We start from the raw sequence: 23,923 nt of genomic DNA, 5'->3' as shown, positions 1-23,923 counted from the left end.
TGGTAGCATCATAACATCTAACTACAGTATCTGGTAGCATCATAACATCTAACTACAGTATCTGGTAGCATCATAACATCTAACTACAGTATCTGGTAGCATCATAACATCTAACTACAGTAGACAGTCTCTGGTAGCATCATAACATCTAACTACAGTATCTGGTAGCATCATAACATCTAACTACAGTAGACAGTATCTGGTAGCATCATAACATCTAACTACAGTAGACAGTATCTGGTAGCATCATAACATCTAACTACAGTATCTGGTAGCATCATAACATCTAACTACAGTATCTGGTAGCATCATAACATTAACTACAGTCTCTGGTAGCATCATAACATCTAACTACAGTATCTGGTAGCATCATAACATCTAACTACAGTCTCTGGTAGCATCATAACATCTAACTACAGTCTCTGGTAGCATCATAACATCTAACTACAGTAGACAGTATCTGGTAGCATCATAACATCCAACTACAGTATCTGGTAGCATCATAACATCTAACTACAGTATCTGGTAGCATCATAACATTAACTACAGTATCTGGTAGCATCATAACATCTAACTACAGTAGCCAGTGTGTGTGTGTCAGTGTTCTGACCAGTATAGGAGGCAGCCTCCACAGGTCCAGTTTCTTGGTGGCCAGGCGGTGGGTCTTGCACTTGGAGCAGTAGTAGAGCTCGTCCTCTCCCAGCTCCTCCTCGCTGGTGAAGGCCTTCAGACAGCTGTCCAGACTGATGGGCTCAGCCTGGGCCCTGCGACTCTGCTGCACACTGCAGTGCTCCTCCACTATCTAGAGAGAGAGACAGACAGGGAGAATGGGCTCTCCAGTACCTGGATGTGTGGACGTCATATTTTCCTGTAGGATCTGATGACTCACCCTCTCCTGTGAGGTCTGGTAGCGCAGGTGTAAGGCTGTCGGGTCCCAGTCCACAGCTATGTAGGCGTTTTCTACCGAGGCCCTGTCCTCCGTACAGTCCACCGCACAGCCTCGACAGAACCTGAACACACACATATACGAGCAAAACCTGAACACACAGTAAACACACACACACACACACACACACACACACACGAGCAGAAGCACAGAGACGGTACAAACACACACACACACCCAAACATGCAGATTCCCCCAAACATGCAGTTTCAGCCAAATTATATGTTTTATTTTATTTATTTTATTATTTCACCTTTATTTAACCAGGTAAGCCAGTTGAGAACAAGTTCTCATTTACAAGTGCGACCTGGCCAAGATAAAGCAAAGCAGTACAGATACAGTAATAGAAGTGAAGTGTGTGTTTTGATGATGATGATGATGGAGGAGACCTCACCTGTACCAGGGACACCAGGCACATGAGTTCCCATCCTTCCCTACCACTCTCAGTGTGAAGGGGTACTGGTAGCCCATACTGTCATCACTGTAGTAGGGGCATAATACACACAACATTATCAACAACCTACAATCAAGATAACCTTCAGTCAATCAAGATAACCTTCAGTCAATCAAGATAACCTTCAGTCAATCAAGATAACCTTCAGTCAATCAAGATAACCTTCAGTCAATCAAGATAACCTTCAGTCAATCAAGATAACCTTCAGTCAATCAAGATAACCTTCAGTCAATCAAGATAATCTTCACATCAAGGGAAGACTTGCTGACCAGTCCTGTGTGTGGTACCGACCAGTCCTGTGTGTGGTACCGACCAGTCCTGTGTGTGGTACCGACCAGTCCTGTGTGTGGTACTGACCAGTCCTGTGTGTGGTACCGACCAGTCCTGTGTGTGGTACTGACCAGTCCTGTGTGTGGTACCGACCAGTCCTGTGTGTGGTACCGACCAGTCCTGTGTGTGGTACTGACCAGTCCTGTGTGTGGTACTGACCAGTCCTGTGTGTGGTACCGACCAGTCCTGTGTGTGGTACCGACCAGTCCTGTGTGTGGTACCGACCAGTCCTGTGTGTGGTACCGACCAGTCCTGTGTGTGGTACCGACCAGTCCTGTGCGTGTGGTACCGACCAGTCCTGTGTGTGGTACCGACCAGTCCTGTGTGTGTGGTACCGACCAGTCCTGTGTGTGGTACCGACCAGTCCTTGTGTGTGGTACTGACCAGTCCTGTGTGTGGTACCCGACCAGTCCTGTGTGTGGTACCGACCAGTCCTGTGTGTGGTACCGACCAGTCCTGTGTGTGGTACCCGACCAGTCCTGTGCGTGGTACCGACCAGTCCTGTGTGTGTGGTACCGACCAGTCCTGTGTGTGGTACCGACCAGTCCTGTGTGTGGTACCGACCAGTCCTGTGTGTGGTACCGACCAGTCCTGTGCGTGGTACCGACCAGTCCTGTGTGTGTGGTACCGACCAGTCCTGTGTGTGGTACCGACCAGTCCTGTGCGTGGTACCGACCAGTCCTGTGTGTGGTACTGACCAGTCCTGTGTGTGGTACCGACCAGTCTTGTGTGTGGTACCCGACCAGTCCTTGTGTGTGGTACTGACCAGTCCTGTGTGTGGTACCGACCAGTCCTGTGTGTGGTACCGACCAGTCCTGTGTGTGGTACCGACCAGTCCTGTGTGTGGTACCGACCAGTCCTGTGTGTGGTACCGACCAGTCCTGTGTGTGGTACCGACCAGTCCTGTGTGTGGTACCGACCAGTCCTGTGTGTGGTACCCGACCAGTCCTGTGTGTGGTACCGACCAGTCCTGTGTGTGTGGTACCGACCAGTCCTGTGTGTGGTACCGACCAGTCCTGTGTGTGGTACCGACCAGTCCTGTGTGTGGTACCGACCAGTCCTGTGTGTGGTACTGACCAGTCCTGTGTGTGGTACTGACCAGTCCTGTGCGTGGTTGCTGGCCTCCTGCGGGGGCAGAGGGCTGGCCAGACGTGCCACCTGTATCCAGACAGCATCATACAGGTCCTTGTTACTGGTGTGGACCGTACAGGGAACGATCAGAGGCATCCCGAACAGACTGGCACGGTTCTTCTGACTGGACAGGAAATACAACTCCGTCCGCATCTACAGGAGGACACACAGGAATGAAAACAGTCAGAATTATGAAACTCGATGCCCAAACATGAGGAAGGGGGACAAGATACCTCTAAAAGTATTCACCACTTAAAAGTCAAGTTTACCCAGCACCTCATTCCCAAGTTGCTAAATGTATTTCCTCATTGCTAATATACTCCTTACTAGGACCCCTTAATTACACTCCTACTACTATATATCCCGTGTAGTTCAGTTGGTAGAGCATGGCGTTTGCAACGCCAGGGTTGTGGGTTCGATTCCCACGGGGGGGGGGGGCCAGTATGAAAAATTTATGCACTCACTAACTGTAAATCGCTCTGGATAAGAGCGTCTGCTAAATTACTATTTTTTTTATATCTCACTAGATTAGAGTCCTGCCAACTTGGATAGTGCCTGGCGTCCATAATAGCAGTAAACGCCTTCGCTTTTGGACACAACATCAGGAGTCTGTATTGGTTGGCCGTTAAGTGAAATGTGTCCCTCGCTATAAAATAAACGTCTGAATCCAACTTTTGCCCGAACCGCACCATATTCCTGCTGTGTAGACAGTGGTAGATTTCGTGGTAGGAAGTCTCACAGGATGCGTATGGTCTAATGGCAGCCCGCCGTCCAACTCAACAGGAATATGGTGCGGTTCGGGCAAAAGTTGGATTCAGACGTTTATTTTATAGCGAGGGACACATTTCACTTTACGTCTGGTAAGTAGAGTCCCTAGAGATTATACATGTGCATTTGTTGAAAGGAAAGGTTTTTCTCGTGTAGCCTGCTACATTGTGGTAGGATTATTTCCCATCACCATCCACTAGCACGATGCACAACTCAGGGAGTCCAACCAACAGACTCCTGATGTTGTGACCCAAAGCTACACACCAAACACAATATATATGTATCCGGCTTGCTTTTTTTGCGTGGTGTTCGGGCCAAGGCCGGAGAGCTAGCTAGTCATTCTTTCCTGCAAAATATCATTGATGGGGTTGTCATTGTCATAGTTTATGAATACAATGGCATAGTCAGACGTAGCCTTTTATTGCATGGGTTATTTTAATTGTACCCATTGTGCGCAGATTAAGCACGTTAGCTAGGTCAATTATTAACTAACTAACGTTAGCAAGCTACTGTCTTGTAGCTAATGAACCTAGGATTGTTGCAAGACGATCATTTATGTGTTAGTTACTCGCAAATAACCTCTACATCTCGTGGTAGTGGATTGCTTCTAGTGAGTTTTCATCGTGTGCCTCCCTGGCGATTGGAATTCATGGTTGTTTGTTATTATCACCAATGACAGGGGGGTTGAGTAGGGGGCACCGTTCAGAACGTAGTTAGCAGACCGGAAAGAAACCAGGCGCTAGCTACACCTCTTAATGAAAGGGAGTCAATACAACCACAGAGTGAAGGTGGTTGATGGTTTTGCTATTGATAGCCTACCTTCTCACTCGGATACTATTAGTCACATATCTCGCGAATAACTAGAACTGCAACAGCTGTAGAATATAGCGACGTTTCCTATTTAATACAAGCGTGGGACCGGTGGAACTACAGTATTGTGTCAGACGTCAACGTGACTGACTTGCTATGTCTGTTGGCCATGTAACATGTCACGATGGGGTGTGTTGCACGATTCTTAGGTGACGAACAATGCACAGCCCAACAAATAATAGCCAGTATTGTTGTCAAGTAGATGGCAGGTGCAATAGTCCTCCAGTAACCTGCAACAAAAGTATTGCCGGAGTAAACTGAAATGTAATCTATATTGAATGGTGATGATGAATATTAGTTTATTTCTAAATTATTTGTGGGTCACTGGTCATTCCACTCAAAGTGGAAGAAATACGTTTTTTATGGAATGACCAATATTCTGTGGGGGAAAAAAATACACTTTTAAAAGAGTCACTGACACTGAACATAGGATTTATTTGTTGTTTTACTCTTGACAGACAGTACAGGGTTTATCAAAAATGGTATTTGCTACTAACAGGGTCCTTCCTGTAGGTTATTGGCTTTATGTGACAGTCTAAAGTCCCCTGTAGCTCAGCTGGTAGAGCATGGCGCTTGCAACGCCAGGGTTGTGGGTTCGTTTCCCACAGGGGGGCAAGCACTCACTAACTAAGTCGCTCTGGATGAGAGCGTCTGCTAAATGACTAAAATGTAAATGTATATATATATATATTCTGTGGTACCCACCATCTTCCTGTGCATGGCAATGATGTACCCGATGAAGGGGCTGTCCTGGACGGGGGACACGTGTCCGTTTGGCACCCCCACCCTTCCATTGACCAGGCCTCTCTCTGTGGTCTGTCCGCATGGCACCACGGCGCTGGGCATGCCGTTGGGGATCAGACCAGGCTTGCCGGCAGGATGCCCTTTAGCTGCCACCGCCACCCCATTAGCCATGGGCACAGGGGTGATGTCTGGAGAGGTGTCAGAGAGAGAGAACTAGTGTTACAGATGGACATGTCAGAGAACCTTCTGGAAACAGTGAGTTGGTATTTCATGTGACTGTGAGGAGTATGGTAGGGTTAAGTTCATAAGGAGAGGTACAGTCAAAAAGCTTCTCTACCAGTTATAATGAATGCCTTTTTCAATGTGTTTCTGTGTGTAAGGCAGGTGGCAGCTCTGGTCACTTCAGCCACAACAGGGTCCAACGATTCCCACCATGTTACATTCTGCCAACCTCTAGACCCACCATGTTACATTCTGCCAACCTCTAGAACCACCATGTTACATTCTGCCAACCTCTAGACCCACCATGTTACATTCTGCCAACCTCTAGACCCACCATGTTACATTCTGCCAACCTCTAGAACCACCATGTTACATTCTGCCAACCTCTAGAACCACCATGTTACATTCTGCCAACCTCTAGAACCACCATGTTCCATTCTGCCAACCTCTAGACCCACCATGTTACATTCTGCCAACCTCTAGAACCACCATGTTACATTCTGCCAACCTCTAGAACCACCATGTTACATTCTGCCAACCTCTAGACCCACCATGTTACATTCTGCCAACCTCTAGAACCACCATGTTACATTCTGCCAACCTCTAGAACCACCATGTTACATTCTGCCAACCTCTAGAACCACCATGTATTACATTCTGCCAACCTCTAGAACCACCATGTTACATTCTGCCAACCTCTAGAACCACCATGTTACATTCTGCCAACCTCTAGAACCACCATGTTACATTCTGCCAACCTCTAGACCCACCATGTTACATTCTGCCAACCTCTAGAACCACCATGTTACATTCTGCCAACCTCTAGAACCACCATGTTACATTCTGCCAACCTCTAGAACCACCATGTTACATTCTGCCAACCTCTAGACCCACCATGTTACATTCTGCCAACCTCTAGAACCACCATGTTACATTCTGCCAACCTCTAGACCCACCATGTTACATTCTGCCAACCTCTAGACCCACCATGTTACATTCTGCCAACCTCTAGACCCACCATGTTACATTCTGCCAACCTCTAGACCCACCATGTTACATTCTGCCAACCTCTAGACCCACCATGTATTACATTCTGCCAACCTCTAGAACCACCATGTTACATTCTGCCAACCTCTAGAACCACCATGTTCCATTCTGCCAACCTCTAGAACCACCATGTTACATTCTGCCAACCTCTAGAAGCAGCATGGGTGAAAGTGTAGGAGGTTCTCACCTGTCTGTGTTGGAGAGCTGAGGGAGGTGGGGGAGCCTGGCACAGGGATCTCAAACGCACACAGGAAGCCATTCACAGACAGACGCACCTTCTGGTTATCCTGAGGGAAGTTCTACCGTACACAAGAACACACAATTACTACTCTCTGTATTGCACTTGTGTGTGTGTGTGTGTGTGTGCGCATCAGTGTGTGTGTGTGTGTGTGCATCAGTGTGTGTGTGTGTGTGTGTGTGCGCATCAGTGTGTGTGTGTGTGCGCATCAGTGTGTGTGTGTGTGCATCAGTGTGTGTGCATCAGTGTGTGTGTGTGTGTGTGCATCAGTGTGTGTGCATCAGTGTGTGTGTGTGTGTGTGTGTGCATCAGTGTGTGTGTGTGTGTGCATCAGTGTGTGTGCATCAGTGTGTGTGTGTGTGTGTGTGCATCAGTGTGTGTGCATCAGTGTGTGTGTGTGTGTGTGTGCATCAGTGTGTGTGTGCATCAGTGTGTGTGTGTGTGTGTGTGCATCAGTGTGTGTGTGTGTGTGTGTGCATCAGTGTGTGTGTGTGTGTGTGCATCAGTGTGTGTGTGTGTGTGTGTGTGTGTGCATCAGTGTGTGTGTGTGTGTGCATCAGTGTGTGTGCATCAGGTGTGTGTGTGTGTGTGTGTGCATCAGTGTGTGTGCATCAGTGTGTGTGTGTGTGTGTGCATCAGTGTGTGTGCATCAGTGTGTGTGTGTGTGTGTGTGCATCAGTGTGTGTGTGTGTGTGTGTGTGTGTGCATCAGTGTGTGTGCATCAGTGTGTGTGTGTGTGTGTGTGTGTGTGCATCAGTGTGTGTGCATCAGTGTGTGTGTGTGTGTGTGTGCATCAGGTGTGTGTGTGTGTGCATCAGTGTGTGTGTGTGTGTGTGTGTGCATCAGTGTGTGTGTGTGTGTGCATCAGTGTGTGTGCATCAGTGTGTGTGTGTGTGTGTGTGCATCAGTGTGTGTGCATCAGTGTGTGTGTGTGTGTGTGTGTGCATCAGTGTGTGTGTGTGTGTGTGCATCAGTGTGTGTGCATCAGTGTGTGTGTGTGTGTGTGTGCATCAGTGTGTGTGCATCAGTGTGTGTGTGTGTGTGTGTGCGTCAGTGTGTGTGTGTGTGTGTGTGTGTGTGCATCAGTGTGTGTGCATCAGTGTGTGTGTGTGTGTGTGTGTGTGTGCATCAGTGTGTGTGCATCAGTGTGTGTGTGTGTGTGTGTGCATCAGTGTGTGTGTGTGTGTGCATCAGTGTGTGTGTGTGTGTGTGTGTGCATCAGTGTGTGTGTGTGTGTGCATCAGTGTGTGTGCATCAGTGTGTGTGTGTGTGTGTGTGCATCAGTGTGTGTGCATCAGTGTGTGTGTGTGTGTGTGTGTGCATCAGTGTGTGTGTGTGTGTGCATCAGTGTGTGTGTGTGTGTGTGTGCATCAGTGTGTGTACCTTGATGTTGGAGGTGTGGACCTCTGCCAGTAGTATCTGGTCAGGCTTCAGCCTACACAGTTCACCCAGCTGTTTCTTCAGACCGGTGTACTTGTCATCCATGTTGAGCCTCAGGCCGAACCGTACAGGGGTAGAACCATCCAGCATAATGACTGACAGACAGACAGACGATGCAGTCAATTCAGGAAGTGAATAGAAATGTGTATATTTCCCATTGACCATTATTGTCCATGAGGATATGCTTTGCTGCATTTGAGGTCTCGGGAGGATGGCCATTGGCTGCCGCCTCCCCTCTATTGAGGACCCACACCATTCCAGGGTAAGGAAGCGTGCAGGAAAAATAATTGCTGACCCCTCAAACCTGTTATTACAAAAACTCTCCTCTGGCAAACAGTTCAGGTCAATTAGGACCAAAACCAACTCACCAACCGGCAATCTGGTCCACAGAGATCAAACCCTCCCACCCCTTTCCAGGAACCTGCCCCCCTCATCAGGGCATTTAGTCCCAGTCCTCACCAGTGATCTCCAGGTGCATGGAGCTGTCCATGGGGAGGGGTAAAGACAGGAAGTTGAAGGGGTCGAAGCGGGCGCTGATGTGGCCACACGTCTTACACTTGACCTGCGACTTGAGCTGGCCGTGGAACAGATCCACCACGATGGAACGGTTCCTCCGCAAGTGGTTCTCCCATGCCTGATGAGGAACACACACAGAAACATAGAGGGACGTAAAACACACAGAAACACAGAGGGACGTAAAACACACAGAAACATAGAGGGACGTAAAACACACAGAAACATAGAGGGACGTAAAACACACAGAAACATAGAGGAACGTAAAACACACAGAAACACAGAAGGACGTAAAACACACAGAAACACAGAGGGACGTAAAACACACAGAAACATAGAAGGACGTAAAACACACAGAAACATAGAAGGACGTAAAACACACAGAAACATAGAAGGACGTAAAACACACAGAAACATAGAAGGACGTAAAACACACAGAAACATAGAAGGACGTAAAACACACAGAAACATAGAAGGACGTAAAACACACAGAAACATAGAAGGACGTAAAACACACAGAAACACAGAAGGACGTAAAACACACAGAAACACAGAAGGACGTAAAACACACAGAAACACAGAGGGACGTAAAACACACAGAAACACAGAGGGACGTAAAACACACAGAAACACAGAGGGACGTAAAACACATACAGAAACATAGAGGGACGTAAAACACACAGAAACATAGAGGGACGTAAAACACACAGAAACATAGAGGGACGTAAAACACACAGAAACATAGAGGGACGTAAAACACACAGAAACATAGAGGGACGTAAAACACACAGAAACACAGAGGGACGTAAAACACACAGAAACACAGAGGGACGTAAAACACACAGAAACATAGAGGGACGTAAAACACACAGAAACATAGAGGGACGTAAAACACACAGAAACATAGAGGGACGTAAAACACACAGAAACATAGAGGGACGTAAAACACACAGAAACATAGAGGGACGTAAAACACACAGAAACACAGAGGGACATAAAACACACAGAAACACAGAGGGACGTAAAACACACAGAAACACAGAGGGACGTAAAACACACAGAAACATAGAGGGACGTAAAACACACAGAAACACAGAAGGACGTAAAACACACAGAAACACAGAGGGACGTAAAACACACAGAAACACAGAAGGACGTAAAACACACAGAAACATAGAGGGACGTAAAACACACACAGAAACATAGAGGGACGTAAAACACACAGAAACACAGAGGGACGAAAAACACACAGAAACACAGAGGGACGTAAAACACACAGAAACATAGAGGGACGTAAAACACACAGAAACATAGAGGGACGTAAAACACACAGAAACACAGAGGGACGTAAAACACACAGAAACACAGAGGGACGAAAAACACACAGAAACACAGAGGGACGAAAAACACACAGAAACACAGAGGGACGTAAAACACACAGAAACATAGAGGGACGTAAAACACACAGAAACATAGAGGGACGTAAAACACACACAGAACGAATCCTGCTAATCCCTCCTAGGATCACACACACGCTCACTTTTATCCTCATTATGCCCATTACCTGTACACCAATACACACCCACTACAGGTTATCCACTCCTTAAGAAGTGCTTAGTGGATGGATCAACTTTTATTGACTCTCTCCTCTCCCCTGGTCTCTAAGTGACCTAAGCTGGACTGTCCTCTCTCCTCTCCCCTGGTCTCTAAGTCACCTAAGATCAGGAATTGGCAACTGGGGGCCCTCTGATCAATTTCCCCCAAAGCATTTTTTGGGGAACTCTCTCAGGGAAAATAAAGATTGATTGGTTGGTTGTACGTGTTGGTTGATTGGCTGTGTGTGTAGATGTGTGTGTGTATTTGAGTGTTTATGCCTGTGTGTGTGTGTGTGTGTGTGTGTGTGTGTGTGCACGTGTGTTTGATTGGCTTATTGATTTAACTCTGACCTCTGACGCGACCTCCCAGTCGGGTCGTCCGTTGCTGTCCTTCAGCTCTACATAGGGTTTCTCATGCACCCTGTTCAGGTCCTCATGGAGCCCGTCCAATAGGAACGCAAGGAGCTCCTGACTGTCCTGCTGCTGGAAGCCGTTGAACCGCGGGGCGTACTTCGCTATAGTCCACTACAGGGGGCAGTAGTGAGAACCAAATATTAGTCAAGACAAGTAGACCAATTCTGATATTTTGACAATTCACATCAGATCTTTTCACATTAGATCTTTTTCAGAGCTGATCAGATAGGTCAAAAGACAAAATGAGTTTAAAAAATATCAGAATTGGGCTGCCTGTGTAAACGCAGCCATACGGAGTAATTAAGACCATAGTACAAGCTATCGTCCACTACAGGGGGGAGAATGGAAACCCCAAGTTATTAAGGTGACAGTTTCACGGACATCTACTTTCTACTTTACTACCGTCCACTACAGGAGGATGAGCAGTGTCTTTAGTACATGGAGTAGCCAGCCAAGGGACCTCCCATTTATCTTTCTTTTTGCAGAAACAGCTCTATTTTGGTGGCCTCTGGTACATTCTAATGTCTTGATTCCATCTGAAATACACAGCCAAATGATTTAATACTTTAACGACTTTACCTCCCAGATTGGTCAAATATGTTATGGTATATAGAGTAGGAAGACATGACTTTACAATTAAAATGACTGAAAACGTCTGAATTCAGTGTGTTGTTAGTTGTTCTGGATGTCGTCTAGGTCTAGGACTATACGATCAGGACTATATGATCTAAGTAAGAGAACATTAAACCTTTTTAACATTTAACCTGTCTTCTCTTGAGATTAAAGTCATATTTACAGTTTTACTGCAAGATATGAATTGCCACAATGATGTTTGTTCTTCAAATGATGTTTTTTTATTGGCTCTGCTGCTGTAGGCACTTACAGTAAGGAAACCCTTTAACAGTTTGGCCTGTCAATCAATCAAAACCTAAGCAAAAAGGTTGTGTTCTGTCAAGTAAACATGGGATTCCCTGTTGAGAAAACAATATAGAATTACAGGAAAATGCAAAATTGTTCAGGGGGAGGAGGACCCCAGACCCCCCTGCCAGATTGTATAAAAGTGGGGGTGCAGCACCCCTAAATGTACCTACAGGTATGATTGAAGAATGAAGCAGGTGCTTAACATGGGCTTTGCATCACAGAAAGCAGCAGCAGACTACTCCATTGTCGACACTTTAATCAAATCAGTAGTCCTATATCAATGTCTTTACTACTACTGTATGAGTATCATGACATTAGCTTTTAGAACCTTCAAATCAGTATTATTTTATCATATTTCGGACCACAATGAGGATCGCTCTCCTCTACCTGCAGTGAGGATTCACCATCTTCATCGAACGTTTTCACCATTTATAAAATCTGCAGATAGTTGCCGAAAAAGCATTAGTAGCCTATCAGTAATGCAGATTGGGGAGCCAAATGAACGGCTCTCTGACCGATGCGATTTTTGCTCCGTTCACCTAAAAGATCAGTTCAAACAGAGAGCCATCACTGGGCTACACTGACGAGTCACCGGCATGTCGCCACATGGGCTTCCAATCCTAGGACAATACAGACAAGATCTTTGGTTTACTGTCCTGATGAGATACCATGGTATGATTTACGAATAGCAAAGGGGTATCGGAGATTGACTTTATTCAGGCAGTTAGACACCTTTTATAAACTAGTCAACGCTTGCTGTTCGGTTGTCAATAAAACACACAGTAAATAGTCTACTATACACCACGACTCCGTGGCTGGTTATAGAAAATAAATGAAAGTGTCAGAAAACAATAATTAGGGTAAGAGGATTGACTCATCGTTACCGCTTACATTAAATGGGACATGCTAATTCACTCACAGGACATGATAAAGAAGCATCATGCTCTCCTTCCTCCGTAAAAAATACATCTGACCGCTGCCAACCAGAGCGCACAAAAAAAAAAAAACAGGTACCGAGAGGCGGGACAGACAGCAGACTGACAAACCAGCAGCTTCCCTGTCATCGCTCGCTTTGTGACTGACAGGCGCCTGTCCTATCAATAGATCACTAGAATATGCATATTGTTCATTCTAGCGGGAGAAAGCTATGAAGGCATTCCTGACAGGCGAATTGAAACTTTTAAATGAAAAGAAGCCTTGTTAATTAATAAAGTGGAAAAAGTAGCCGGCTGACAAGTCTGTAATTGGCTGTTTAGTGGATAGCCGGCACTTACAGAAAACACTGAATGAGACAACCACATATCAGTCAATTAATTCATATCACATATGGAGTTATTAAAGGGCCATAGTACCAAGCCATTGTCCACTACAGGGAGTAAGGATATCACATCCACTGTTGTTGTAACAATCCATGCCATCTTATGGTCCAGTGAAACATTTATAAACCCACCCTGAGTTTGAGAGGAGCAACGTTCTTCTGAGTTCCACTCCACAGCTCCATCAGCAGGTCTCCATAGCATTTAGCCATGTGACCTCGCATCCCGATGGGGTTGGTTCTGGACACACAACATAAATCAGTAATGCTATCCAACAAGCTGTTCACCTTTTCACAACACACGCATGAATACACACACACACACACACACCAGCTACCTGTTGAGTTCATAAAGGTGTCTCCCTGAGATGAAGTAATCAGTGAGGGGCGTGGTGTTGCTCACACACTGGATACTAGAGTTCATAAAGCACGTGTTGCCTAGGTTACTGAGGCCTGTGGCACCCTTCTCCGTAGGAACTGGGGGGGAGGATAGACATGTAACACTATTACACTACATATTTACAGTATTACACATATGTTTGAAAGGTTTTCGGGGAGAAGGGGAGGGAGGGTAGAGACGTAAATCTGTCATCCTAAATATTGAAAGCTGTTGATAACTGCATTGTAAATGTATGTACCAACGTACTGGTAGAAGGTGCTTGTGAATGTAAAGTGTGATGATCTCAGTGACACCGTCCTGCGGTACCTTTATGTTGGTCCATTTTACTGCTGTTAGCGATGAAGGACATCTCTTCTGGCCAGCTCATGTCTTTGTTCCGAACTAAAAACACAAGAGGACCGTTTTACAGATCAATGACTTACAGTACAAAGACCTGCTACTTTTAGCTTCTCTTTGCAGTCAGTTTTTATTTTTACATTTCAACACACTAAGCAGTCAGATAACATTTTTAATTCTAGTGCTGAAAAGTATTTTTGAACGTCCCCTCGACAACTAAGTGTCTTTTTGAACGTACCCTCGACAACTAAGTGTCTTTTTGAACGTACCCTCGACAACTAAGTGTCTTTTTGAACGTACCCTCGACAACTAAGTGTCTTTTTGAACGTACCCTCGACAACTAAGTGTCTTTTTGAACGTACCCTCGACAACTAAGTGTCTTTTTGAACGTACCCTCGACAACTAAGTGTCTTTTTGAACGTACCCTCGACAACTAAGTGTCTTTTTGACCGTACCCTCGATAACTAGGTGTCTTTCTGAACGTAACCTCGACAACTAAGTGTCTTTTTGACCGTACCCTCGATAACTGTCTTTTTGAACGTCCCCTCGATAACTAAGTGTCTTTTTGAACGTACCCTCGATAACTAAGTGTCTTTTTGAACGTCCCCTCGATAACTAAGTGTCTTTTTGAACGTACCCTCGATAACTAAGTGTCTTTTTGAACGTACCCTCGACAACTAAGTGTCTTTTTGAACGTACCCTCGACAACTAAGTGTCTTTTTGAACGTACCCTCAACAACTAAGTGTCTTTTTGACCGTACCCTCGATAACTAGGTGTCTTTCTGAACGTAACCTCGACAACTAAGTGTCTTTTTGACCGTACCCTCGATAACTGTCTTTTTGAACGTCCCCTCGATAACTAAGTGTCTTTTTGAACGTACCCTCGATAACTAAGTGTCTTTTTGAACGTCCCCTCGATAACTAAGTGTCTTTTTGAACGTACCCTCGACAACTAAGTGTCTTTTTGAACGTACCCTCGACAACTAAGTGTCTTTTTGAACGTACCCTCGACAACTAAGTGTCTTTTTGAACGTACCCTCGACAACTAAGTGTCTTTTTGAACGTACCCTCGACAACTAAGTGTCTTTTTGACCGTACCCTCGATAACTGTCTTTTTGAACGTCCCCTCGATAACTAGGTGTCTTTCTGAACGTAACCTCGACAACTAAGTGTCTTTTTGACCGTACCCTCGATAACTGTCTTTTTGAACGTACCCTCGATAACTAAGTGTCTTTTTGAACGTCCACTCGATAACTAAGTGTCTTTTTGAACGTCCCCTCGATAACTAAGTGTCTTTTTGAACGTCCCCTCGATAACTAAGTGTATTTTTGAACGTCCCCTCGACAACTGTGTTTTTGAACGTACCCTCGATAAGTGTCTTTTTGAACGTCCCCTCGATAAGTGTCTTTTTGAACGTCCCCTCGATAACTAAGTGTCTTTTTGAACGTCCCCTCGATAACTAAATGTATTTTTGAACGTCCCCTCGACAACTGTCTTTTTGAACGTACCCTCGATAAGTGTATTTTTGAACGTCCCCTCGATAAGTGTATTTTTGAACGTACCCTCGATAACTAAGCATCTTTTTGAACGTACCCTCGACAACTAAGTGTCTTTTTGAACGTACCCTCGATAACTAAGTGTCTTTTTGACCGTCCCCTCGATAACTAAGTGTCTTTTTGAACGTACCCTCGACAACTAAGTGTCTTTTTGAATGTACCCTCGATAAGTGTCGTTTTGAATGTACCCTCGATAAGTGTCTTTTTGACCGTACCCTCGATAACGGTCTTTTTGACCGTAACCTCGACAACTAAGTGTCTTTTTGACCGTACCCTCGATAACTGTCTTTTTTAACGTCCCCTCGATAACTACGTGTCTTTTTGAACGTCCCCTCGATAACTAAGTGTCTTTTTGAACGTCCCCTCGATAACTAAGTGTCTTTTTGAACGTCCCCTTGATAACTAAGTGTCTTTTTGAACATCCCCTCGATAACTAAGTGTCTTTTTGAACGTCCCCTCGACAACTGTCTTTTTGACCGTCCCCTCGATAAGTGTCTTTTTGAACATACCCTCGATAAGTGTCTTTTTGAACGTACCCTCGATAAGTGTATATTTTAACGTCCCCTCGATAACTAAGCGTCTTTTTGAACGTCCCCTCGAAACTAAGTGTCTTTTTGAACGTACCCTCGACAACTAAGTGTCTTTTTGAACGTACCCTCGACAACTAAGTGTCTTTTTGAACGTACCCTCGACAACTAAGTGTCTTTTTGAACGTCCCCTCGAAACTACGTGTATTTTTGAACGTACCCTCGACAACTAAGTGTCTTTTTGACCGTACCCTCGATAACTAGGTGTCTTTCTGAACGTAACCTCGACAACTAAGTGTCTTTTTGACCGTACCCTCGATAACTGTCTTTTTGAACGTCCCCTCGATAACTAAGTGTCTTTTTGAACGTACCCTCGATAACTAAGTGTCTTTTTGAACGTCCCCTCGATAACTAAGTGTCTTTTTGAACGTACCCTCGACAACTAAGTGTCTGTTTGAACGTACCCTCGACAACTAAGTGTCTTTTTGAACGTCCCCTCGACAACTAAGTGTCTTTTTGAACGTACCCTCGACAACTAAGTGTCTTTTTGAACGTACACTCGACAACTAAGTGTCTTTTTGAACGTACCCTCGACAACTAAGTGTCTTTTTTGACCGTACCCTCGACAACTAGGTGTCTTTCTGAACGTAACCTCGACAACTAAGTGTCTTTTTGACCGTCCCTCGATAACTAAGTGTCTTTTTGAACGTCCCTCGATAACTAAGTGTCTTTTTGAACGTCCCTCGATAACTAAGTGTCTTTTTGAACGTCCCCTCGATAACTAAGTGTCTTTTTGAACGTACCCTCGACAACTAAGTGTCTTTTTGAACGTACCCTCGACAACTAAGTGTCTTTTTGAACGTACCCTCGACAACTAAGTGTCTTTTTGAACGTACCCTCGACAACTAAGTGTCTTTTTGAACGTACCCTCGACAACTAAGTGTCTTTTTGAACGTACCCTCGACAACTAAGTGTCTTTTTGACTGTACCCTCGATAACTGTCTTTTTGAACGTACCCTCGATAACTAAGTGTCTTTTTGAACGTCCACTCGATAACTAAGTGTCTTTTTGAACGTCCCCTCGATAACTAAGTGTCTTTTTGAACGTCCCCTCGATAACTAAGTGTATTTTTGAACGTCCCCTCGACAACTGTGTTTTTGAACGTACCCTCGATAAGTGTCTTTTTGAACGTCCCCTCGATAAGTGTCTTTTTGAACGTCCCCTCGATAACTAAGTGTCTTTTTGAACGTCCCCTCGATAACTAAATGTATTTTTGAACGTCCCCTCGACAACTGTCTTTTTGAACGTACCCTCGATAAGTGTATTTTTGAACGTCCCCTCGATAAGTGTATTTTTGAACGTACCCTCGACAACTAAGCGTCTTTTTGAACGTACCCTCGACAACTAAGTGTCTTTTTGAACGTACCCTCGATAACTAAGTGTATTTTTGAACGTACCCTCGATAACTAAGCGTCTTCCTGAACGTACCCTCGATAACTAAGCATCTTTTTGAACGTACCTTCGATAACAAAGCATATTTTTGAACGTACCCTCGATAACAAAGCATCTTTTTGAACGTACCCTCGATAACAAAGCATATTTTTGAACGTACCCTCAATAACAAAGCATATTTTTTTACGTACCCTCGATAACAAAGCATCTTTTTGAACGTACCCTCGATAACTAAGTGTATTTTTTTACGTACCCTCGATAACTAAGCGTCTTTTTGAACGTACCCTCGATAACTAAGCGTCTTTTTGATCGTACCCTCGATAACTAAGCGTCTTTTTGAACGTACCCTCGATAACTAAGCGTCTTTTTGAACGTACCCTCGACAACTAAGTGTCTTTTTGAACGTACCCTCGACAACTAAGTGTCTTTTTGAACGTACCCTCGACAACTAAGTGTCTTTTTGAACGTACCCTCGACAACTAAGTGTCTTTTTGAACGTACCCTCGACAACTAAGTGTCTTTTTGACCGTACCCTCGATAACTAGGTGTCTTTCTGGACGTAACCTAGACAACTAAGTGTCTTTTTGACCGTACCCTCGATAACTGTCTTTCTGAACGTACCCTCGATAACTAAGTGTCTTTTTGAACGTCCCCTCGATAACTAAGTGTCTTTTTGAACGTCCCCTCGATAACTAAGTGTATTTTTGAACGTCCCCTCGACAACTGTCTTTTTGAACGTACCCTCGATAAGTGTCTTTTTGAACGTCCCCTCGATAAGTGTCTTTTTGAACGTCCCCTCGATAACTAAGTGTCTTTTTGAACGTCCCCTCGATAACTAAATGTATTTTTGAACGTCCCCTCGACAACTGTCTTTTTGAACGTACCCTCGATAAGTGTATTTTTGAACGTCCCCTCGATAACTAAGCATCTTTTTGAACGTACCCTCGACAACTAAGTGTCTTTTTGAACGTACCCTCGATAACTAAGTGTCTTTTTGACCGTCCCCTCGATAACTAAGTGTCTTTTTGACCGTCCCCTTGACAACTAAGTGTCTTTTTGAATGTACCCTCGATAAGTGTCTTTTTGACCGTACCCTCGATAACGGTCTTTTTGACCGTACCCTCGATAACTAGGTGTCTTTCTGAACGTAACCTCGACAACTAAGTGTCTTTTTGACCGTACCCTCGATAACTGTCTTTTTTAACGTCCCCTCGATAACTACGTGTCTTTTTGAACGTCCCCTCGATAACTAAGTGTCTTTTTGAACGTCCCCTCGATAACTAAGTGTCTTTTTGAACGTCCCCTTGATAACTAAGTGTCTTTTTGAACGTCCCCTCGATAACTAAGTGTCTTTTTGAACGTCCCCTCGACAACTGTCTTTTTGACCGTCCCCTCGATAAGTGTCTTTTTGAACGTACCCTCGATAAGTGTCTTTTTGAACGTCCCCTCGATAACTACGTGTCTTTTTGAACGTCCCCTCGATAACTACGTGTCTTTTTGAACGTCCCCTCGATAACTAAGTGTCTTTTTGAACGTCCCCTCAATAACTAAGTGTCTTTTTGAATGTACCCTCGATAAGTGTCTTTTTGAGTGTACCCTCGATAACTAAGTGTCTTTTTGACCGTCCCCTCGATAACTAAGTGTCTTTTTGAATGTACCCTCGACAACTAAGTGCCTTTTTGAACGTACCCTCGATAACTGTCTATTTGAGCGTACCCTCGATAACTGTCTTTTTGACCGTCCCCTCGATAACTAAGCGTATTTTTGAACGTCCCCTCGATAACTAAGCGTCTTCCTGAACGTACCCTCGATAACTAAGCGTCTTCCTGAACGTACCCTCGATAACTAAGCATCTTTTTGAACGTACCCTCGATAACAAAGCATCTTTTTGAACGTACCCTCGATAACAAAGCATCTTTTTGAACGTACCCTCGATAACAAAGCATCTTTTTGAACGTACCCTCGATAACAAAGCATATTTTTGAACGTACCCTCGATAACAAAGCATCTTTTTGAACGTACCCTCGACAACTAAGTGTATTTCTTTTACGTACCCTCGATAACAAAGCATCTTTTTGAACGTACCCTCGATAACTAAGTGTATTTTTTTACGTACCCTCGATAACTAAGCGTCTTTTTGAACGTACCCTCGATAACTAAGCGTCTTTTTGATCGTACCCTCGATAACTAAGCGTCTTTTTGAACGTACCCTCGATAACTAAGCGTATTTTTGAACGTACCCTCGATAACTAAGTGCTGCTCGTCCTGGATCTTCAGACCCTCCAGAGTGTGGTCCTCATCATCCAACAGGGTCAGATTGTTCTGGTGGGAGGAGAACTGGGTCAGATAGTTCTGGGGGGGGAGAGAGAACAGGGTCAGATAGTTCTGGGGGGGAGAACAGGGTCAGATAGTTCTGGGGGGAGAACAGGGTCAGATAGTTCTGGGGGGAGGTTTGGATGAGGAGTTTATATTTAATAGTGTCACCGTAATATCACTTATTTTGTAGTGGTCAACATGCGATAGTTTCTCAAGAATACACACACCTCGCTGTGGTAGAGCCACAGCCTCATGTCCTGGTCTTTGATGCGGAGCCTCTGAGACAGGTACAGGTGGATGTCCTTGATGGTTCCCACGCGGCTGAAACAGCCTGTATAGGCCAGGACCCGCTTCAGAGGAGCGTTGGGGGAAGGCACGTTACCTGGAGGGGGAGAGAGGGGGAGGGAGAGGGAGGATGAAGAGGCAAGGAGGAGGAGACAGGGGAGGAAGGGGGAGAACACTCCAGCCTTTAGTGGACTATGAGCTCCCAAACTCATTAGAATTACTGAAAAGTCCTGTAATACTGTAAAATACTCTCACACACAGACTCACACACAGACTCACATTTACTCTTAGAAAATGAGTTAAATCAACACAGAGAGATAAATAATATTTTAGCTCATGGAGGATTAGTTGTAAGGAAGCAGCAAGAAAGGGTGTTTTAGATTAGGTTGTTTAATTAATACAGACTGATTCATTAAATTAAAACGCTTTCAATCAAAAAGGAAACAAAAGTCTATATTAGTTCAGTTAATAAACAACTAATAAAAACAAACGGAACTGATTGGTTTTAAAAGTAAAGCCAAAAACACCAATCTTAATATGTGATCGATTGGTAATACTTTGCCAATACTTTGAAAGCAAAATGAAAGGGAAAGTGGGAATCAAAGCCGTGAACAGCCCCTTCTCCCAGCAACACAGCCTCGCTCTTTTTTCAGTGTGGCTGGTCTAGTCATTCTATGGCGCCTTGCAACACCAACGATTGTGGGTTCGATTCCCACTGAGGCCACCAATATGTAAAATGTATGCAGCATGACTAAGTCACTTTGGATAAAAGCGTCTGGTAAATGGCATATTATATTATATGTGGTATTATTTCTATGCCTGGTCAGCTGGTATTATTGACCGGAGCCAAACTAACTCCTCTGGCCAGATATCTGATAACACCGGTCCGATTAGATCAGCACTCTAATAGTCTCATAGTGCCTCTGTGCAGCGCGTCCCCAATCTGATTACCACAGAGCGACCTGCCTGCTACCACAGAGCTACCTGCCTGCTACCACAGAGCTACCTGCCTGCTACCACAGAGCTACCCGTCTGCTACCACAGAGCTACCCGTCTGCTACCACAGAGCTACCCGTCTGCTACCACAGAGCTACCCGTCTGCTACCACAGAGCTACCCGTCTGCTACCACAGAGCTACCCGTCTGCTACCACAGAGCTACCCGTCTGCTACCACAGAGCTACCCGTCTGCTACCACAGAGCTACCCGTCTGCTACCACAGAGCTACCCGTCTGCTACCACAGAGCTACCCGCCTGCTACCACAGAGCTACCTGCCTGCTACCACAGAGCTACCCGTCTGCTACCACAGAGCTACCCGTCTGCTACCACAGAGCTACCCGTCTGCTACCACAGAGCTACCCGTCTGCTACCACAGAGCTACCCGTCTGCTACCACAGAGCTACCCGTCTGCTACCACAGAGCTACCCGCCTGCTACCACAGAGCTACCCGTCTGCTACCACAGAGCTACCCGTCTGCTACCACAGAGCTACCCGCCTGCTACCACAGAGCTACCTGCCTGCTACCACAGAGCTACCTGTCTGCTACCACAGAGCTACCCGTCTGCTACCACAGAGCTACCCGTCTGCTACCACAGAGCTACCTGTCTGCTACCACAGAGCTACCTGTCTGCTACCACAGAGCTACCTGTCTGCTACCACAGAGCTACGTGTCTGCTACCACAGAGCTACGTGTCTGATTTATGCCCTTTCGACATTAGCGGAGGTTCAGTCACATAAATCGCCTCAAAACTACAGACTTGACTAACTAGAAATAAAAATATATAACAATATATAATCTAATATAATCTATAATATCTATATACTATAACAGAAATCGATATAATAATTTAGTTTACATGTGACATGGCACCCCATGGTGTGGCCTACATCACACTGCCGTGATGGCATAAGAGATGGAATAAGCTGCCGTGGGCTTACCGCACCAGACTTAAACACAGGAGCATTGGGCCAGTGACCGAAAGGTTGCTGGATCGAATCCCCGAGCTCGTTCTGCCCCTGAGCAAGGCAGTTAACCCACTGCTCCCCGGGCGCCAAAGACATGGATGTCGATTAAGGCAGCTCTCCGCACCTCTCTGATTCAGAGGGGTTGGGTTAAATGCGGAAGACACATTTCAGTTGAATGAATTCAGTTGTACAACTGACGAGGTATCCCCCCTTTACCTTTCCCAGTCACTAATCTGTTTAAGTAGGCTAATTGGCTAGCATTGTCATCAGCTGTTGTTTACCGTTACTGTTATGTCATCATTATAACACCTTTACTGTATGTGGGCTTTACGAAGGGGGAGTCAAGATTTATAACACCACTGTTCTGACAACAACAAGGCTACGCAGACAGAATAATACACTTTAGGTTCTCAGGGATGTAGCTCAGTTGATAGAGCATGGCGTTTGCAACGCCAGGGTTGTGGGTTCGATTCCCACGGGGGGCCATTATAAAACAAAAAATGTATTCACTAACTGTAAGTCGCTCTGGATAAGAGCGTCTGCTAAATGACTAAAAATGTAAAAACATGTTTTAGTATGGTCAGTGAGCGCCATATCATCCCTATCAAATCACATTTCATTGGTCACATGCGCCGAATACAACCGGTGTAGACTTTACCGTGAAATGCTAACTTACGAGCCCTTTCCAAACAATGCCGAGTTAAAAAGAAAAAATATTTACAAATAAAAATAATAGTAGCAAAATAAAATAACAGGCTATATTACAAAGAGTCAATGTGTACCGAGTCAATGTGCAGGGGTCCGGGTAAGTCGAGGTAATTGAGCTAATATGGAGGAATAGCCACGGGAAGTAGGGATGCCAAGGGTTCTGCAGCACACCCTGAAAAATCACAACTTTATTTATTTTTTAGGACCCCCTAAACTACTTCCCGCGGCTATGCATGTAGATAGGGGTCAAAGTGACCAGGCAAATCAGGATATACACTACATGACCAAAACTATGCTGACACCTGCTCGTCCAACATCTCATTCCAAAATCATGGGCATTAATACGGAGTTGGTCCCAGGCCCCGTGTAGCTCAGTTGGTAGAGCATGGCGCTTGCAACGCCAGGGTTGTGGGTTCGATTCCCACGGGGGGCCCGTATGAAAAAAAAAAAGATGTATATATAATGTATGCACTCACTAACTGTAAGTCGCTCTGGATAAGAGCGTCTGCTAAATGACAAAAATGTAAAATGTCCCACCTTTGCTGCTATAACACTCTTCTGGGAAGGTTTTCCACTAGATGTTGGAAAATTGCTTCGGGGACTCGCTTCCATTCAGCCACAAGAGCATTAGTGAGGACGGCACTGATCTTGGGCGATTAGGCCTGGCTCACAGTCAGCGTTCCAATTCATCCCAAAGGTGTTCGATGGAGTTGATGTCAGGGCTCTGTGCAGGTCAGTCAAGTTCTTCCACACTGATCTCGACAAACCATTTCTGTATGGACCTCGCTTTGTGCACGGGGGCATTGTCATGCTGAGACAGGGAAGGGCCTTCCCCAAACTGTTGCCACAAAGTTGGAAGCACAGAATCGTCTAGAATGTCATTGTATGCTGTAGTGTTAAGATTTCCCTTCACTGGAACTAAGGGGCCTAGCCCGAACCATGAAAAACAGCCCGGACCATTATTTATCCTCTACCAAACGTTACAGTTGGCACTATGCATTGGGGCAGGCAGCGTTCTCCTGGCATCTCCTGGTGAAGCGTGATTCATCACTCCAGAGAACGCGTTTCCACTGCTCCAGAGTCCAATGGCGGCGAGCTTTACACCACTCCAGCCGACGCTTGGCATTGCACACGGTGATCTTAGGCTTGTGTGCGGCTGCTCAGCCATGGACACCCATTTCATGAAGCTCCGGACTAACAGTTCTTGTGGTGACTTTGCTTCCAGAGGCAGTTAGGAACTCGGTAGAGAGTGTTGCAACCGAGGACAGACAACTTTTACTTGCTACGCGCTTCAGCACTCGGCGGTCCCGTTCTGTGAGCTTGTGTGGCCAACCACTTCGCGGCTGAGCCGTTGTTGCTCCTAGACGTTTCCACTTCACAATGACAGCACTTACAGTTGACCGGGGCAGCTCTAGCAGGACAGACATTTGA

The 23,923-nt window shown here is 45.4% G+C and overlaps 1 protein-coding gene across 3 annotated transcripts in view; it reads right to left on the bottom strand.

The window, feature by feature from the left end:
- LOC121567679 (ubiquitin carboxyl-terminal hydrolase 32) overlaps positions 1–23,923 on the bottom strand; it is a 97,623-nt gene that overhangs the window by 9,538 nt on the left and 64,162 nt on the right. For all 3 annotated transcript variants that reach the window (XM_041877891.2, XM_041877892.2, XM_041877893.2), the window contains exons 17-30: positions 19,763–19,917; positions 19,460–19,571; positions 13,655–13,729; positions 13,287–13,425; positions 13,084–13,189; positions 10,650–10,823; positions 8,650–8,824; positions 8,134–8,285; positions 6,700–6,811; positions 5,205–5,431; positions 2,830–3,014; positions 1,341–1,427; positions 890–1,010; positions 611–802 (exon numbers count right to left, since the gene is read on the bottom strand). In XM_041877891.2, coding sequence (XP_041733825.1) covers positions 611–802; positions 890–1,010; positions 1,341–1,427; positions 2,830–3,014; positions 5,205–5,431; positions 6,700–6,811; positions 8,134–8,285; positions 8,650–8,824; positions 10,650–10,823; positions 13,084–13,189; positions 13,287–13,425; positions 13,655–13,729; positions 19,460–19,571; positions 19,763–19,917 — 2,012 coding nt within the window. The remainder of the gene's footprint in view (positions 1–610; positions 803–889; positions 1,011–1,340; positions 1,428–2,829; positions 3,015–5,204; positions 5,432–6,699; positions 6,812–8,133; positions 8,286–8,649; positions 8,825–10,649; positions 10,824–13,083; positions 13,190–13,286; positions 13,426–13,654; positions 13,730–19,459; positions 19,572–19,762; positions 19,918–23,923) is intronic.

Source organism: Coregonus clupeaformis, chromosome 6 (assembly GCF_020615455.1).
Source record: "Coregonus clupeaformis isolate EN_2021a chromosome 6, ASM2061545v1, whole genome shotgun sequence".
Classification (NCBI taxonomy): Eukaryota; Metazoa; Chordata; class Actinopteri; order Salmoniformes; family Salmonidae; genus Coregonus; species Coregonus clupeaformis.
This window is presented reverse-complemented; position numbering and strand designations above follow the sequence as displayed.